This window comes from Acomys russatus, chromosome 24 (assembly GCF_903995435.1).
Source record: "Acomys russatus chromosome 24, mAcoRus1.1, whole genome shotgun sequence".
In the NCBI taxonomy this organism is placed as follows: Eukaryota; Metazoa; Chordata; class Mammalia; order Rodentia; family Muridae; genus Acomys; species Acomys russatus.
Window position 1 is genome coordinate 56941924 of NC_067160.1, and position 19092 is coordinate 56961015.

Below are 19092 nucleotides of genomic sequence, written 5' to 3' on the forward strand. Positions count from 1 at the left end.
TATATGTACAGTTTGTCCTGAGGTTCTCTGATAAGGATACATAGACCTCAGCATGACCACAGGACATAGCGCACTTGAAGGGACATCAGGAATCCTGTGCCCAGGGATCTGAACAGGCAAAAAAAAAAATAAGTGTTGGTAGGTTCTGGTGAGGGACAGTACATGTGGCAGCACACATGGTGCTAAGGTGGACACATTCTGGGGTTTGGTCTGAGTAGATCTCAGAAACAGAAGGCATTGGTATACTCACAACTTTTATGTCCTCTGAATGAACAAGAACCACGGACACAGTAGTCCTTAAGACAAGAAATGCGAGTAGAGATGGCTCAGTGGTTAAGAGCACTGCCTGCTCTCCCAGAGGTCCTGAGTTCAATTCCCAACAACACATGGTGGCTCACAACCATCTGTAATGTGATCTGATACATAATATAATCTTTTAAATCTTTAAAAAAGAAAAAAAAAGATAAGAAATGTAATGGCAGGAGCTGATAAAGATGGTCACACACAGCAAGTGATGAAAGGAACATGGAAAAGGCTGGTACTCTGTCTGCTTCCAGGGGCTAAAAAAAAGCCCTGGACACTGGCCTCATCCCACAGCCAAGGAATGAGGGGATGACCCTGCTAGGAAATTGTGACGACATGTGAGCACTCACAAGACTCCTGCACTCACATGCCCGGATGGGGAAGGTTAAATGTTTCACCTCTAACCGTGTACTAAAGGGACAAAAGGTAAAAATTACACAGCCTGGAAAGGACAAATTAAACTATCATTATTCATATAGCACATACTTGCTTATGCAACAAATCCTAACCAGTAACTCACTAATATTAAAAAAAAAAAACAAAAAAAAAAAACAAAAACAAAAACTTCAAAGTACTACCCACAATCAGTTGAGAAATAAAACTATAGGCAATATTGCTTTAACATTCATGTGTAAGACCTATTTACTGAACAGTGAGGTTCTGTAGAAAGGGATGTTAAAGACCTAAAGTCTGGACACCTGTAGTTCTGCGTCACATGCCTGAGCAAACAGGATTCAGTGTAACGCCCAGCCAAGACTCCAGAGCTGCAGATAGGCAGGCACGCCCGCTGACTGTCAGGTTCACCTGGGAACCCAAAGTTCCAAGCACTAACAAAATCATGAAAAGAACAGTCTGAGGACTAATAGTCATGTAGGTGGCAACGGCCACCAGGGGAACTCTGTCACCAAGAGGATGGCACCGGTGTGAGAGTCAGAAATCAAACAGGGAACAAAACATGTTCCAGACATAGACAGGAGTATGTAAGCGAGAAGCAGTTCCTGTCTGGCAGTGCCTGGGTGACTACAAATCCTCACAGATAGAAACAAGCCCAGCTCTCTCCTCAGACCACTCAGCCAGGTTGACTCAAAGCAGGAACAGATCCAAACACAGTTTCTATAGAAAGACATGGTAGGAAAGCTTTATGATCGTAGGGGAGACAGAGGCTCAAGGCAGAATGGATTCAACATTAAAAACATCTGGCTGGAGAATGCTGAGCAGTTAAGAGTGCTGGTTGTTCTTTCAAAGGACGCAGGACTGGTTCCCAGTGCCCACATGGTGGCTTACAACTATCTGTGACTTCAGTTTCATGGGCTCTGAGGCCCTCTTCCGGCCTCTGTGAGCACTAGGCACAGATATGACGAACATACATACACACAGACAAAATATATCACACACATAAAAAAAGTAAAACAAAAGCTATTTTTTCAAAAAATCTGGCAGGAACTACAGAGATGGCTCAGTGGGTAAAAGCATGCTGTGCATGTGCAGAGCGCCAGTGCCCAAGGAAAAACTGACGTGGCCGTGCACAGCCACAATCCTGAACCTGCGAGAAAGACCGCAGGGATCTGCTGGCCAGCAAGCCTAGCCAATCAGTGAGCTACATTTCAGCAAAAGACTGTCTAATAGAGTAAGGCAGGACAGACATGGTGGAATACACCTTTAATCTCAGCACTCAGGTAGCACAGGGAAGCAGATCTCGGTGAGTCTGAGGGCAATACAGTTGACACCTGGGGGGGGAGTTCCAGGACCCCCAGGGCTGTTAAACAAGGAACACTGCCACCGCCCACTGCTGCTGCTATTGCTGCTGCTACTACAATAACAACAATAAATAAAGCAGCAACGCAAATCCACAGAGGATATAAGGATGTCTAAGAGACACACACAAAAGAAGTTACTCAATATTATTAACCATCAAGAAAATGTGAATTAAAATTATACTGCATAAATCAAGCATGGTGGCCTGTGCTTGGGATCTTGGGAAATAGAAGCAGAAAAGAAGTTTAGTACTACTTTGGCCTACATAGAGAGACCAAAACTGACATATACATCGACAGATGCATGTGCACACGGACAGATCAAAAGATACACAACAGTGCCTGGAGCCAGCGTGGTGCTATTACCTGTAACTTAAGCACTTTGGAAGCCGAGGCAGGAGGAGCAAGCACTACAAGCTGAGACAAGCCTGCTCTACGCGCCAAGTTCCAGACCAAGGCTACACTGTGAGACCTATCGCAAAAACAAAAACTAAAGTAACAAATAAATATACTTAGAACATGTGGGTGCATATAAAACTTTTTAAAATAAAATAGTGCTGGGCCAGTGAGATCGCTCTGTGGAGAAAGACATTGTTGCCAAGCCTGACAACATGAGCTCGATCCCCTGACCCACAAGGTTAAATAAGAAAACTGACTACTGCAAACTGGACGCACACACGCGCACGCACACACACCACACAACACAACTGATACACTTTTTAAAAAGCATCTTCTTAAAAAAAAAAAAAAAAAGCATCTTCTTTGTTCTTGTCAGGAACGTGAAATGGTGAACCCTCTTTGGAAAACTAGTAGTTTTAAAATATACATCTTTAACCATGTTAGAGCTTGTATCAGACTATACAGTAAAGATCACCACTGTCATAGGTGACTGCCGTCCATTCAGTGCATCCCCAAACTTAAAGGCAAATCAATTGCTGGAAATATTTGTGTTTTATAAAAACCTAAGTAAGATGCTATAAAGTCCGCAGAGTATGTAACTAAAAGATTTTTAACCATACTACCATGAACAACAAAAAAGAAGCCAAGCGGTGGTGGTTCACACTTTTAATCCCAGCCCTTGGGAAGCAAAGGCAAACAGATCTCTGAGTTCCATCGAGCCCAGACTGGTTTACAGAGAGAGTTCCAGGACAGCTACGGTTACACACAGAGAAACCCTGTCTAAAAAAAGGAAAGAAAGAGCGCGCGCGCGCACACACACACACACACAAAAGATCTCTCATTAAAACAGGTGTGGTGGCACATGTCTGTAATCCCAGCACTTGGGAGGAAGAGGCAAGTGGATCTCTGTGAGTTCCAGACCAGGCTAGTCTACAAAGCGAGCCCAGGACAGCCAGGTCTACACAGAGAAACCCTGTCTCAAAAAGAAGGGGAAGATAAATCTCACTGAAGAAGGAAGGAGAAACCTGCAATACCCAGAAAGGATGACATGCATACAGGACATGCATCCACACCTGCAACTGCGGAGCTCTCATAATCACCCCTGCCTGGTTTGCATGCACAAACACATAGGAAGATAAAACCTACCAGAACCCAGATATTGACATGGTTGTCATACTCTTGAGCTTGAGAAACATGTTTTTTATGTGTTTGTGTGGTGGTGGTGGGGTGGTGTTGTTATGTATTCCAGGCTGGCCTGGACTAGACTGAGGACAAGAGAACAAGGACAAGAGCTGAACTTTCAGTTTCATAGACTCTACCTCTAGCATGTACCATCACACCTGGGTTTTGTGGTTGGTTTGTTTGGTGTCCCCCCTGCCCCATGTGTACGGGGTGTTTCGCCTGCATACATGTCTCTGCACCATGTGAGTCCCTGGAACCAATGGAGGCCAAGAGACATCAGATTCCCCTGGGACTAGAGTTATAACTGTGAGTTGCCATATGGGTGTGGGAACTGAAGCCAGGCCTTCTGGAATATAAGGCAGTGTTCTTAACTGCTACACTATCTTTCCAGTCCCCACAGCTGTTTATAACAGAAATCTTGCTTCACAAATGCTAACTTCTTAGGCAACTTCAAGAATCAGAGCTTGGGATCAGAGTGGCCCTGTTCTCTCAGGTAACACTGATTCCATAATCGGTGGCTACAGTTAAGAGATTAGAAATCCTTTATTCCCTTACCCACTAGCACAGACTGTGAGCTTTAGGAAGTACTTACTTACTATTTACTTATTTTAAACAGGGTCGCACAACTTAAGCCTGACTGCTTCAAGCTCACAAGGACCTCCGTCTCTGCTCCCATGTACTAGGATTAAAGCTGGGTGCCACCACACCCACTTTTAAGAAGTTTTTAAAGAGCAACTCTTGAATTCAGAAAGAGTGATGGGCTGAGGTGGTGTTAGCCACCTTTTGACTGTCCCAGAAACCACTGGAAACCAGATTCCTGAAGCTGAGCAAGTCTAGGCCTCTTTTCTCTCCTGATCTAGAACATTAGTCCCCTGAGGTCGACAGCTGGCGCTTCCGGGTCTCCTGCTGCTTCCTGTACAGCTCCATGAGCTGTTCCTCCTGCTCAGGCTCAGGGAACCAGCCTGGGCAGGGCGGAGCCACAGCGAGGTGTCCCACGCAGCTACTTTCTTGAGGTAGCTGGCCTGCATGACGACCTTCCCAAGTTAGGTGCCTGAGCCCAGAACTATGTGGGTAAACTTAACAGACCTGCAATGAACCTACGCCCACTGACAGCAGCGTGCTCATCAGCCTGAGTCCAGAGCTAGCTTCCCTATGTCAGCCACTTTCCAGAGTCCGCCAAAACAAACTGTCCCAAATTTTACATTTTGCAATCATTTGTTCATATGCTTTGGCGTTCACAACACATTACCTTATTGTCAAGATCAAAGAGGTAAGAGTCCTCTTCCCGAACATCAGCTTCAGAGTCCGAAATCAGCTCACCTACATACCTGCAGAGAAAAGGGAAGGCCTCTCTCACTTCTGTGTCCCCAGACTAGGAGCAGTGCCAGAGAAGGAGGCAGACACAGGACTCTCTGGAAAAGCTGAATGGGCTAGGCTGGTATGTGCATCTGGCCCCTTGTGTCTACAGTGTAAGGGGAGGATCAAGGATGGCCTACCAAAGATACTAGTGCTGTGCAGGGCTCTGAAGCTAACACCTTTAGCGAATGACTAAAGTAGAAAACCTGAGCACAAGCCTAGGGCTGGCAGCACAAGCCTGGCATCGAGAGCCTGTGGGCTGCTGCTTGAAGAACTGGTGCATCAATAATACCTCCACTGCCTTGTACCCCAGTTCTGCATGACAGTGAATCATATGCTCCTGGGGGCATGTTAGAGCACAAACATGCATGAGGAGTCACAGAAATGAAAACAAACAAATAAAAAACACAATTGACAGAGCTGTGGGACTCTGGGAACCCACTTACTCGCAGACAAAGGTGCCCAGTGGGATATCCTGGAGGGAACGCACACCCCAGCCCATGTCCTGTGTCCGATAAAGCTGCAGCCTTGCCCTGGAAAACAGGTAGAGGGGAAGTGGACATGTATTTGCTGGTCAGCAAACCAGCTGTATCCATTCTGAAATGAGTGAGATAAGCAAACAGAGAAAAAGTATGCATGTTCCAAGTCAAGGAATATTACAACCCTGCAGGTGACAGAAAGCAACTCTAGTACTTGGCAGACCCAGCACCACGCACTGGAAGCTGGGAGCCCAGGACTCAGATGGTCGAAGCACGAAGTGTAGCAGCCTTGCTTTCCTCAACTGTAGCTGGCCGAATCCAAAAAGCAGCAGACTAAAGGTATTTATTCCACAAAACTGCTTCCACTAGAACCTAGACTGCTGCCATTCTATTACTCAAGGAGTGTGCCAGCAACAAGCAGCCAGGCAGTCTCCTATAGGTTGGGTGTGCGGTGTGCTCTAGGTAGACCATGCTTAAGGAAGTCACCCGCTCTTCAAGGCACTCTCAGATTATGCCCATCCATTGGCTCATTTGTAAATATGGTGAAGGGGTACAGGCAGAAAGTACATGTACTCTGTCCTTGGTGCACTATGAATGGACCACAGCTACCAATACTTAAATACCTGATTCTGGCTGTGACACAGGAGGCACAGGACAAAGAGGGGGTGCCAAGCACCAGGAAGGGGAACACAATAGTCTGAGAAAAGCCATCAAACACCACCAATCTCAATGTTGGCTGGCTTTTTCTAACATTGAATAGAAAAGATTCAAGCACTAAAACCAAATGAAACAAGCCTACTCATACCTAGGCCAGCCTAACTTGGCTGGTTGTTTATACACAAACACATGCCTTCCCCCATGACATTGGTTTTACCCACAAATATACAGGCTTCTGGCCTAGTGTGACCCAAGGCAACTATATTCCTCACCTGAGACCATTTTGCACCACACGATTGCGGCAGTTCCTCCAGCATGAGCAGGCATGATTGCATTCGAAGATCAACGGTGGTTCTGCCATGTTAAACTCAGGCAGAAGTCGGCCATCCTGTTAAGAGATGGCCACAAGGGGCAGCAGATGTCAGCCAGCATTCATTTTACAAAGTGCCCACCCTAGCTTCAAATACACACAAACACAATGGTTTATGGATAGACTTTAATAGCTGGGGGAATAACAGGGTTGTGCTCCACATCTGTAGTTTGAATGGCAACTTCACTGGGTATGAGACAGGTTTGAGGGCCTCTTGGGAAATCACCTTCAGTTCCTGTCAGGTTATGCTGTTCTCCCAACCCTCCTGCCCTGCCCTGTCTCAAGTAGATGGCAGCTTCTGGCTGCTCCTGGAGAACCCAGGCACATACCCTTCCTTTCTTCAACTCAAGTCCATCCACAGGTGACACTAGGACCATACCTGGGACTTTAGGTTATCTTCTGCATAACTAGGACTTTGATCAGGATACTCCTAACTGGTAAGCCCCAGCACAGACCATATTCCGGTCCTAACTGACACCGGCCAGGCCACGCTCATCCCAAGCGCAGCTCTTATTTGTGCTGTCCTCTCATTCGGATGACAAGCACTCCAATCTCCTTTGCAGCCTGCTTTCTCTTCACTAAGAACATCCCAGCATCCATGACCTCTGAACTGAAATGAAGAATATGCACCTGCTCTCCCCGCTCACTCTGTCCCTGAGCTACATCCTGGGCCCCAAGCTCTGCCCTCCCGCACCCTCCCACTAGCACTGCCAGTTACCTGAAACCCTACGACCCTCAGCTCAGGCCGCTGTACCCAGTAATACTCCATACAGCCCAGGCCCTGGCCCAGTCTTTCTACTAAGCAACTCTTTAGACAACCGTATGTTAGACCTATGGCAGGGCTCCCCAAACAAAAGCAACAAAGAAGTTTCCTCCTATGGCTATGCCAGGCAGTGAAAAAGGACATAGGCTCCAGCCCCAGGACTCTGTGAACCTACACCTTAGCCCCACAGTGTGCTTGGAATAGCCCCGTGTGGTCAGCCTCTCACCTCCTCTTACTTGTTTTCCATAACCAGCTCACTGCAACTGTCCCAAAGTCACTAGGACACATGCTCACAGACTCAATTTCACAGAACTTACCACATAAGCACATGTGCAGCAAATGTGCTTCCTCACCTTATCATACCAACAGCGCATGCTGAGCTGGCCACACATGCAGGTGCTGGAAGAGCAGTCATCTACGCACACGCAGTACTGAGAACAGAGTGCACAGCACGTCAGACACATAGCACATTCCTGCTACCCTAACCCCTCCCTCCTTAGTGTCCCCACCAACTGCCTTTAACTTGCCATAGGCTCTCTTAGGAGACACACTGAGGGAAGCGCACCATGTTGGAGGGAGCCGGTGGGAGTTTAGATGGGTATAGCCTACAGGGAGTTAAAACACCTACTGTACTCAAAGCCACACAGTTTTGGGGTTTTTTGTTGTTGTTGTTTTCAAGACAGGGTTTCTCTGTGTAACTTTGGCTGTCCTGGACTCACTTTGTAGATCAGGCTGGCCTTGAACTCACAGAGATTCTCCTGCCTCTGTCTCCTGAGTGCTGGGATTAAAGGCGTGCACCACCAAGCCCACCAACTCCTCAGTTTGAAAGAGGACAACTCACAATCGAGCTAAGGCTTCTACAGATCATCTAGTGAGAACTAGGGGATTCTGATAAGCACAGCCTAGAAAAATCCTTTTAAAGTCTGATTTTAGCCAAGAAAAAGTAAAAAAGGTAGGAAAGTTGTTTGTTGGGTTGCAGCTGCCAGGACCCAAGAGCATGCAGTGGTCACTTCTTAGACCTGCATGGACCCTCTTGCTCATGACTCAAGAATGGAGCAATACCAAGGTTCTGAGCAACCACTGATCAGCAAACACTTAGGGCCTTTAATAGGCTTTTAAAGGACGAAAGGAGAACCAGTGTCCGCCTGACTGGAGATCTTTCTTCCACCTCTTTCCTGGGAGGCAAGTTCAGAGAGAACAGGATCTCCTGGGAAGCTTCCACAGGCCTTCTTTCAGAATGGTGCTAAGTTCTAGGACCCAGTTCTAGGGACTCGCCACCCTTTCTTCCCACCAACCTGCAAATGAGTGATGTTCCTGTCAATGTTCATGGGGGATGTCACGCAGTTCTGGGAGACATACTTATAGTTGATGGGACATAGCTCACTATCCACAGCATTGACACAGGGGATGGGAATGCGTTCATACCCTCGAGCAATGTCTCTGCACAGGAAAAGGGAGATGTTACTTGTGTATTTCAGATTCTGCCCTATGGGAGACACAGCTGCCAACCAGTACCCACACGAGGCTGGATCCTGGGGGCTGGACTTCAGAAGTGCTTGCCCCAATCTCTTCCAGCCCACCTGTAAACGGTTTGCTAGAATCATCTCAGTCTTAGAATCTTCTCACCTGCTCACTGTCTTCTCAACAGCAACTGGCTTGTCGGGGGCTGAGTCCCGCAGTGCTTTGCTCATCTGCAGTGCACTCCACACCTGGGAATTGAGACTTGCACACTGCAAGGGAGTCTCTCCTTCCTTGTTTTTCAAAGTAACATCTGAATCCCGAGAAAGAAAGAGGCTAAAAGGGAAAATGTAAGGCAACTAAACTTCCAGATCTGAATTTAGAAGAGACACAGTTAATATCCATAAAATGACTGGCTATCTGTCATGTAGCATCCAACCTGCTAGTTCAGTGACTCTGGAACAAGCCACGCCTCCCCAGGAGCACATCTGATTCCCCCAATACTTACAATGAGGCATCGGGTTTCTCACCTGTACATGTGTGCATTAGCTAGGAATGTTTCATTTTTCTTAGAATTTGTTCTCAATTTGCCTTTCAGGGTAAAGGGAAAGGATATGGAGACAAGGGTTTGGGGTGTGCAGAAGGGCAGCACGGCACATCTGCCTGATGAAGGTAACAATGGGCTGCCACACCTGGCCTAGAGAGCTGCAAGGGCCACAAAGCCACTTCATCTCCCAGGTGAGGGAAAGAGCTGCCTGCTCATGAGAGCCATCACTGCCCTCCTTCTCCTTCCAAAGGAATGTGGCAGAGATGCTACACCACAAAGACCATTGGTGGTAGGTGGAAGAGCTATAAAAAGGCCTTCCTGTTTAAAAGGACCCTAACCAGCCAGCATTTCTACCCAAGGGGGAAGTACAAATAGTACCCAGTTTTCCCAGAACCTGTGAGTCAAATTGTCTCCACACTATTGGGTCTGAGACTTTGTCAAGATTCAACTAAGAATTTGGGTGGGCTTCTTTTTGTTTGTTTTTTTGTTTGTTTCTATTTTCTTTGACAACTATGAGCCCAAAGGGCATCATAACTAGTCTGAGATGTCAAATGGGAAAGGCACTTCTCCACCTATGTTGCATCTGGTCTAGGTAAGAACGTGGACACAGCCACTTAGCAAGCACTGTGAGGAGCCTGGCAGCAGGAGCCACACTGGCATCGGGCTGCACTCACACAACACAGTCGTATCGATTCTCCCTGGCTGCAATGTGCAGGGGCGAGTCTCCGTGGATATTCACGGCATGCAGGTCACACTTGGCCGCCAGAAGTATTTCAGCTATGTCCACACAGCCTGAAAACGCTGCCCAGTGCAGGCAAATGTTCTCCTCCTGCACAGAGAGAAAATTGAGAGCCCAGTGAAGATGGTTTCTGGCTGAGAACACAATGCTGGGATCAGGCAGAAACTGCTTCTGTACTTGCATTACAGCGGTTACTCCTCGCACAGGTTACACTGGAGAAGGGTAGCTTCACCGACAACAAAATTCCTACCTAAACTGAAGGGTTTATTTATTTTGTTTTTCATTGTAGAAATAATATAATTACCTGGGAAGTATTACATATGGGGAGATGGTCAATGGTTAAGGCCACTTGCTTCTCTTGCAAAAGACCAGGAGACCTGAGTTTGGTTCCCAGCACGCATATTGGATAGCTATAACTCCAGTTCCAGGGAATCCAACACACACACACACACACACACAAAAAAAACAAAAACCAACCAACAAACAAAAAAACTAAGGGGAAAAAGTAATATAACTACGTATTTTGAAAATAGAATTGAAATTCAGAATTGTACCAACTTGAATGGGATTGTTAAAACCTAACAAGTAATAAACTCTTCTTTTTTTGTTTTGTTTTGTTTCTCGAGACAGGGTTCTCTCTGTAGCCTTGTCTGTCCTGGACTCGCTTTGTAGACCAGGCTAACCTGGAACTCAGAGATCCTCCTGCCCCTGCCTCTGCCTCTCAAGTGATGGAATTATAGGCATGAACCATCGCAACTGGCTTTCTTATTGTTTTTAAAAGCAAAAGCATTTAATGACCTAAGTTTGATCCCCAAAACTCACATAAAGGTGAAGAAAAGTAAGAAAATATTGACAATTGATGATTTCTAGAGATGAGTCACTTTTATTAAGGATATGGCCCCTGGTAAGGCATCCACAATTCACAAGACAGTGATGGCAGCACAACTGAAATTGGTAGGTTATTTTTTTAAAAATTGAGGACATTAAGTTGGAAAGAAGTAAAGAGGTAAGAAGTGAACCTGGAGAAGTCAGGTAGTCAATATAATCAAATTGAGAATTTTGACATTCTCAAAAAAAAAAAAAAAATTTTTTTTTCAAAAGGCAGGAGCTGAAGAGATGCCTCAATGACTAAGAGCACTATGTTGCTTTATCAGGAGGACTGGAGTTTGGCTCCTATCACCCACAGAGCAAGCAAGGCATCTACAAATGACTGAAGGTCCAGCTCTGAGGAATCTAACATCTTCAGGACTCTGGACTGCACACACACATGCATGGACAAACACATACACACACTTTTAAGAACTCATGGAATAATACTATATTCTCATGTCAGGACACAATGGCAGCAAGCCCCTGTCGACTTATACTCCCCATCCCTCTGAGGGCTCACCTCAACTGGGCCTGCAACTACAGTCTACACATTAGAAAGCCTTAGAGGTTTTCCTTCCATTGAATGGGCAGCTCACTGCATAATTTAGTGCTTTAATTTATTGAGTGCTTCTGGTTTCTCCTCTGGACTGCAACACTAATAAGGTTTTTTTTTTTTTTTTAAAGTTGAAATCTATATACATTTTTTAAAGATTTATTTATTTATTATGTATACAGCAAGAGAGCACCAGATATCATTATAGATGGTTGTCAGCCAACATGTCATTGCTGGGAATTGAACTCATAACCTTTGGAAGAGCAGTCAGTGCTCTTAACCTTCTGAGCTGTCTCTCCAGCCCCTAATGAGTATTCTTATCCTTTCCTTCTCCTCTCCTTCTTTTTCTCGAGGCTGATTATTTCTCAAGGCTCAGCCCTTGGAGGTACAGTTCCTGGCTACAGATATAGAAAGGTTGGCTTGAAGTGGCTTCCCCTCTAAGAGCAGCTCACTGTGGCTTCCTTCCTTCCCCTCAGGAACACAGCCACAGACATAAGTCTAGCCTGACCACCTCAGCTCCTGGAGAGTCCTTGTCGCGAAAGCCATGCCCCACGGGATCACATCCATCTATGACACTCTGGTGCTCTCAGACAGCTGGACAGGCCCCCTTCCAATGCCCACATGGTAAGGTAGGGTGAGGGCTTTTCAATTCAGTGAACACTCGAAAACATAAAAACAGAAAGAAACAGACAGAGTGCATTGCCCATCAGCCTTGCCCCCAACTGCCCCAAGCACATAGATTTCTGAAGTAAACACTAAAAGCAAACACCGTCAAAACCCTTGAATTCTTTTCTGGTTGCCATCCTCAGGCATTTCTGACCCTCTGATTTTAAATGGTTACAGCCCCCACACATCTGAAAGCTCAAACAAAGCCCTGTCTCCTTAGGGCCTTTTTCTTGTCAGATGATCTGTGTCTTTTGGCCAGAATTATGCTGTTTTTACATTCTAAGATCCTACTCTTAAGAGACTGCTTACTACACAGAGCCACAATGCTGCCCTGTTCTGCAGAGCAGTTTCACTTCCACAGTGGGCGTGGCACTTTCTGCTGCCTCGAACCAGACTGAACATCCCCCCCCACCAGTAAAAACTTGAAAGAGAACACTATAAAGTCATGGTTACCGAGTCTACATGGGTAACAGAGGAGACAAATAAGTTGCTACTCAGGAAACACCAGAGAAACCAGAGGACCATGGAGCTGCAACAGTCTGTTGAAAATGGGCTCCCACAAAGCGACAGCAGCGGATCTGGGAGAAAATGCCCAAAGAGCTCAGCTAGGGGGATAGGGCGCACACCATCAGTCTGCAGACTACAGGTAGGACCCACTCTGGCAGTTATCATCCTGCACTGAGAGCTGCTGTAGGCTCACTAGACCAGACCAGAGAACAAAGTACAACATAATGAGACCGATATCACATCAACGACTGCCACAATCAGAAAACAAGAGCACTGACAGCAAAGTGTAAGTTAGCAGCACACTGACATCTGGCTTTAAGCTCCTGGCACACAGATAGGAGGCAAAATGGACCACTGGCAAATCAGAACTGGTATGGATACTGAGCTGGCCGTTAAGCACCTGGTATAATGGAATCCCACACACTCAGAAGGTAAGCAGAGATGTAGAAGTTACAGACAAAAGCCCCTCTACTGCCTTCCCATCAACACACAGTAAAGAAGAAAATCCACAGAACTTTCTGAGCTGAAAACCATGCCTAAGGTAAAAGCAATGAAAAAGAACAGTATATTAGCGGATACAATAAAAACCAGTTAAACCAAAAATGAGGGTAGAAAGCCAGTTTCTAGAAGCTAACAAGACCATCCAAGACTACCAGGACAAGTTCTTTTTTGTTTTTTTTTTTGTTTTTTTGTTTTTTTTGGTTTTTCAAGACAGTGTTTCTCTGTGTAGCCTTGCCCATCCTGGACTCACTTTGTAGACCAGGCTGGCCTCGAACTCACAGCGATTCGCCTGCCTCTGCCTCCCGAGTGCTGGGATTAAAGGCGCGCGCCACCACGCCCGGCCCCAGGACAAGTTCTTATAGTCTAAATTTAAATCACAGATCTAAGAAATCCAGCCAATCTACACATACACAGAGATAACAAGACCAAGACACATCCCCAAGTCTTCACACAGCTTGAAGGAAAAGCATACATTACACAATACACAACGAAAAGGTACAACAGCTTCCAACACATCTTGGTAGCAACTCTAGGAAGCAGCACGCAAAGCATAAAGCCCACTGACCAGAAAAAACTCTGCCCTGAGAAAAGCATCTCCCGACGGTGAGGCAGGAGAAGGACTGCTCTGGCACGGAGAGCAGAGAAGCTAGCATGAGCAGCAGGAGGAAGCAAAGACAGAGGCCAGGTGTCGGTTACAGGTGTCGGTGAGGGAGGAACAGCTACCGAAGGCATGGGTGACAGTCTTCCCAGAAGTGAGACTGCTCCAACACGGCAGGAACATGAGACCAAGGCCCAAGACATACAGATAAGGTAGAGAAATATGACCTCAAGTTTGAAGTGGAAGATGGAAAAAACCAAGGCTCTTCTGCCATGGTGCTGCTGAAGCCTCTCCAGGATGCACTAGGCTAGGCCTGGTTTCCTGTCTATGAACAAAGCATGGCTTTCTCCACTTCAGTACACGCAAGTGCTCACATGAAAGGGAAGAAAAGAAGGAAAAAGGAAGACAAAGACAGGCAAGCGGTGGTGGTGCCCACATTCACTCCCAGTCCTCAGGAGGCAGAACAGGTGGATCTCTATGAGTTTGAGACCAGCCTAGTCTATAAAGTGAGTTCCAGAACAGCCAGGTCTGTTAGAGAAACCCTGCCTCAAAAAACCAAAATGCCTTCCTCCACATATCACACAATATACAAAAATTGATTCCATGGGCCATGGGCCAAAATGCAAAGCTAAAAACTATATGCCACTATAAAACCACAGGAAAATATCACCTTCAGTCAAAGCAGTGATTTGTTGTCATTGTTGTTGCTTGGGTTTTTTGTTTTGAGATAGAGGTTTCACTCAAGCCCAGAACGACCAGACTACACTCACCTGCTTCAGCCTCAGTAAGAAGCGTAAGCCAAGGCAGGCGTGGTGGTGCATGCCTGGAATCCCAGCACTCAGGAGGCAGAGGCAGGCGAATCTGTGAGTTCAAGGCCAGCCTGGTCAAGCCAGGGCAGCCAAGGCTATGCAGAGAAGCCTCGCAAGGGGAAAAAAAGCATAGGCCACCAAGTCCACCTAAGTAATAGTGTCTTAAACAATACCGGAAGCAGGATCCAAACATATACATAAAGATCAACAATCGCTCCACTTTTTCAGGCAAGTGTGGTCTACTTAGGAAGGCCAGAGCTAGTCAGTGAAATCCTGTTTTTCTTTGTTTGTTTATTTGTTTTGTTTTTCGAGACAGGGTTTCTCTTTGTAATAAATAGTACTGGCTGTCCTGGACTCACTCTGTAGACCAGACTAACCTTGAACTCAGAAATCTGCCTGCCACTGTCTCCCGAGTGCTGGGATTATAGGCGTGTGCTGCTGCGCCAGCTTGAAATCCTATCTTTAGGAGAAGGAGGAAACAAAAGAAATACCTGCCACTCAATAAAGCACAAGCTAAAGATCTGAACACAACCTTGACCAAAAAACATAAAACAGCAAAAGCCCAAAAGATGTTACTATCAAACAGCCATTACACAAATGAAAATTAAATGAGGATTAAAACCACCACAAGCCAGAAACAGCCTGACCACTCCGGAGACAAACAATGTGGAGGCTCTCCTAGATAGTTTCCATTTCCAAAATTCATTTGAGGAAAGTCAGGGCACAAATATACACAACTCTGTAACAGCCACGTGCCCACCAACAGACATTTCAGGCAACAAGAAAGAACCACCAACAGAATGTGCAATGAACCCAAGACAGTCACTCCCACTGAGGATTAGCCTCCATTCTGATAAATTCTTGACAAATGGTAAGATCCAGAAAGAAGGCCAAATGTGAGTAACTTCAGTGTGAGAATACCTACGTTCACCATCCTCACTGTGCACCTACATGTCAACAAAGCAGCTAAAGTAAAGCATGTCATACAGCATAAATAACAAACTTAAGGGCTGAGTGTAGTGGCAGATGCATTTGATCAACACTCAGGAGACAGAGGCAGACAGATCTCTGTGAGGTTAAGGCCAGCCTGGTCTACATAGTGAGTTCCAGGACAGCCAGAACTACATAATGAGACCCTGTCTCCAATAAACTAACTAACAAAACAAAACAAAAGCCGGACTTGAGAGCCGGGCGTGGTGGCGCATGCCTTTAATCCCAGCACTCGGGAGGCAGAGGCAGGTGGATCGCTGTGAGTTCGAGGCCAGCCTGGTCTACAAAGCGAGTCCAGGACAGCCAAGGCTACACAGAGAAACCCTGTCTTGAAAAACAAAAAAAAAAAAAAAAAAAAAAAAAAGCCGGACTTGACAGCAAACTAATCCTTCCATACTGTAGGAATAGCCACCAAGACTTCAAAGTTAAGTGGTACCCATTTCACAACAAAGCTATGCAAATCAAAGGACTGGGCAACACTTGTATAAGGTTTGGAAATTATAAAATTTGGGGCCAGTGATGTGCAACATGGTTGAGCAAGTCAAGTGTTTGCCAAAGAAGTCTGATGGCCTAAGTTTGATCCCCAAAACTTACCTACAAGTGGAAAGGAAAGGACTCCTGAAAATTATCATGTAACCTACATATAGCCCTGTTATATGTGCACCCCTACCCCTAAATATAATACATAAATTTAGAAGGAAGGAAGAAAGGAAGGAAGGAAGGGAATGATAAAACTTGAAAAACTCATCATCAGCCAGCAGTAGTAGCGCATGCCTTTAATCCCAGCACTCTGGAGGCAGGTGGATCTCTATGAGTTCAAGGCCAGCCTGGTCTACAAAGTGAGTTCCAGGACAGGCAGGACCACATGAAGAAACTCTATCTCAAAAACAAAAAACCAAAACAAAAACAAAAAAAATCAAAGAAAAAACAAAACAAAACAGCAACACCAAAAATTCAGCAGTGCCGTAAAATAAAGCCAGACGACCTGTGGAGAACAGCCAGATTATGGAAGGCGAGAAGGGCCACTGCCTCCCACTCGTGTAACTGCACTCAACACTGCTCCTAAGCACAACTCATATATGGACAGGACCTTTTCATGCTGACCTGGATCTTGCTAACATTCTTTTTTAGTTTTTACCCAACTTGAATTTGCTTAGAATGGATGGGGATAGGCCTTAAGAGACTCTGCCCCTCTCTGTAACAAGGGTTCATTAATAACTCTTGAGTAACTTGCAGATTTGGAAAATCATCTGGAAGAACAATAAAAATAGCAGTGAAGAGAGTCTGACTGAGGGCACAGTGCATGGGTGGGAAAAGGCATTCTTACAAGCCACAAGGCTGCTAAACGAGACTCTCAGGGCAGCAGAGTGCATCCTCCTGGGGAGGGGAGGCCTCTAAGGCCCACAGACAAAGGCCATTACTACTGCTGTTGGCTGCACACCAGAACTAGCTGCTTAGTTCTTATTGTCAATTGACACAACGTGGAATCACCTAGGAAGAGGGAATTTCAATTAAGAAATTAGCCAAATCAGATCAGCCTCTGGCCAAATCTGTAAAGCAACTGTCCTAAATTATATTGATGTTGGAGAACCCACCCCAATAAGTTCACTGGTTTCCCAAAGTAAACTCCGGTGGAATTATGTCTCAGTTTGTCCTTGGGACCTTAGAAAAAGGGGCAGACATTGCTTGCATCTCACTCTGAAAAAGAATCTTAGCAGAATGGGTACAAGTGTGTCTCTAGTCTATTATGGGTTCCCTATGAACAGAGAGATATTTGCTCAACTATCCCCGGGAAAAGTCACACAGTATCTAGAGGGTACCACAACTACTTCTCTGACTCTGCACTCTAGCTTCTGTGCAGATGACTTCATAAAGCAGGCATCCACGGGGCTTATGGATTCCATTCACGTCTCTTTCCTTCAGACCCCAGCCTCCTACATGAGACCTAGTGACTTTCCTGGGTTCCTCCCCCAGGGCAGTCAAGGACACGAGGCAGAGAAAAGAGCAGGGCAGTGATTCATACAAGCTTCACACCCTGAACACGCCCACACAGGGGGCAGAGCTGCAGGGACCTGGTACAAGATCCATGTTGAGTCAATGAGATGTTGACCACAAAGGGCCAAAATAGCCATCATGTGCTAGAACTCTACTTCAGAAGGAGGAAGCTGCCCAGTGGCGTGACTCCTCTGGCCTTCTAAGAAGATCTGCCCTAACGATTCCTAAACCACCATGAAAAACTCACATTGTCCCGGATATTGATGTCAGAACCTTTGGACAGCAGCAGCTTCACCAGGTCCACGTGCTTGTACTCAGTGGCCCAGATCATAGGTGTCCAACCACCATCATCCTGAGTATAAGAGACAAAAGATATCACCACCACAGACAGGAAGTGAGAGAAAGGCTTCATGCAGCTTGCTCAGGGACTGAGTCCTGAAAGAACTCTTTTCTGGCAAGTCAAAGGCAGGCCCCGACCCCCACCAAAGGCACAGCAGTAGGTGAGGTGAGCTGCTGGTTGACCTCTCTGCTCCAGCTAACACTACCGTCAGAACTGAACATTCAGTTAGCCTGCACCAACCCCAGGGAGGGCACACAGCAACGTTTGGGGGAAGCATGACTAGAATGTTTTCACTCACACTCTTGGCAAAGAGGTAACTGACATTGCCTCTTTTAGAAGGCCAGCGGAAGAAAGACAAATCATGTCTGCTGAGTCTGTAAGGTCCTTTAAGGATCTCATGAGTTGCCTTCCTACCACTATGGCTGAGATCAATACATGTTAAGTAGTTTCATTTAGACCAGAAAAAGTATTGTGCAGGAACTAAGTGTTCTGTTGCCACTTATCAGTCTGGGAGACAGCCTCCTCCCCGACACCTCCAAAGGGCTCCCTGTACACCCATACATACTTTTATGTCATTGTAGACACACATAGCCTCCACAAATGAAGATGATCTCTCTATAGTCAACTACTGGCACCATCTGAGACAATGGTGACATAAGACACATACATGCTGCATAGGCACCAGCCCAGAACAGAATGCCTCACAGTAACCCAACAGGATGAATAAATATACAATGCTAGGGGCAGTTAAAATAAATCAGACCATGGGCTGGAGAGATGGTTCAGCCACCAAAGGCTAGGCTCACAACCAAAAATAAGTCAGACCATGCTACCTTTAGATAATGAAAAAGAAAAGAGGGGTCCAACTACAAGCTGCTACTTTCTAGTCTATGTGGCAGGAGATCACAGACAAGATAGTACAAGGAGCCAGGTGTAAACCAAAAGAGCAGGAAGTACCTGGGCTAAGCCCCAGGGGTATGAGGGAGACAGAAATGCAGCCTCAGCCAAGAGTCAAAGGGCCCTACGACGGTGTGTGTGGGGCAGTTCTGAGGCTAGCTCTTCTTACCGCATTGGCTGGACTGACACGTCTTTGCAGATACTTACTGTGTGCCTAGCACCAATAAGGCACTATAGGTCACAGAACTGGTGAAACACCACCTTATGACTGACAGTGAAGGGGGCAGGTCAGTCAACAACACAGTGAGACAATGGACAGCGACAAGGAACAAGTAGATGTGGAGAAACCTCCAGGTGCC

General features: G+C 46.1%; 1 protein-coding gene across 7 annotated transcripts in view; it reads right to left on the minus strand.

Annotated features, from left to right (window-relative positions):
- Nucleotides 1-19092, minus strand: part of Ehmt1 (euchromatic histone lysine methyltransferase 1) — a 137898-nt gene that overhangs the window by 8394 nt on the left and 110412 nt on the right. For 6 of the 7 annotated variants that reach the window (XM_051166800.1, XM_051166802.1, XM_051166804.1 and 3 more), the window contains 8 exons: nucleotides 17744-17848; nucleotides 9943-10097; nucleotides 8890-9057; nucleotides 8559-8703; nucleotides 7617-7694; nucleotides 6403-6518; nucleotides 5441-5527; nucleotides 4888-4966 (listed from right to left, as the gene is read on the minus strand). In XM_051166800.1, the coding sequence (XP_051022757.1) occupies nucleotides 4888-4966; nucleotides 5441-5527; nucleotides 6403-6518; nucleotides 7617-7694; nucleotides 8559-8703; nucleotides 8890-9057; nucleotides 9943-10097; nucleotides 17744-17848 (933 nt within the window). Of the gene's footprint in view, nucleotides 1-4887; nucleotides 4967-5440; nucleotides 5528-6402; nucleotides 6519-7616; nucleotides 7695-8558; nucleotides 8704-8889; nucleotides 9058-9942; nucleotides 10098-17743; nucleotides 17849-19092 lie in introns of those variants that run through there. The other variant, XM_051166805.1, reaches the window with a different exon arrangement.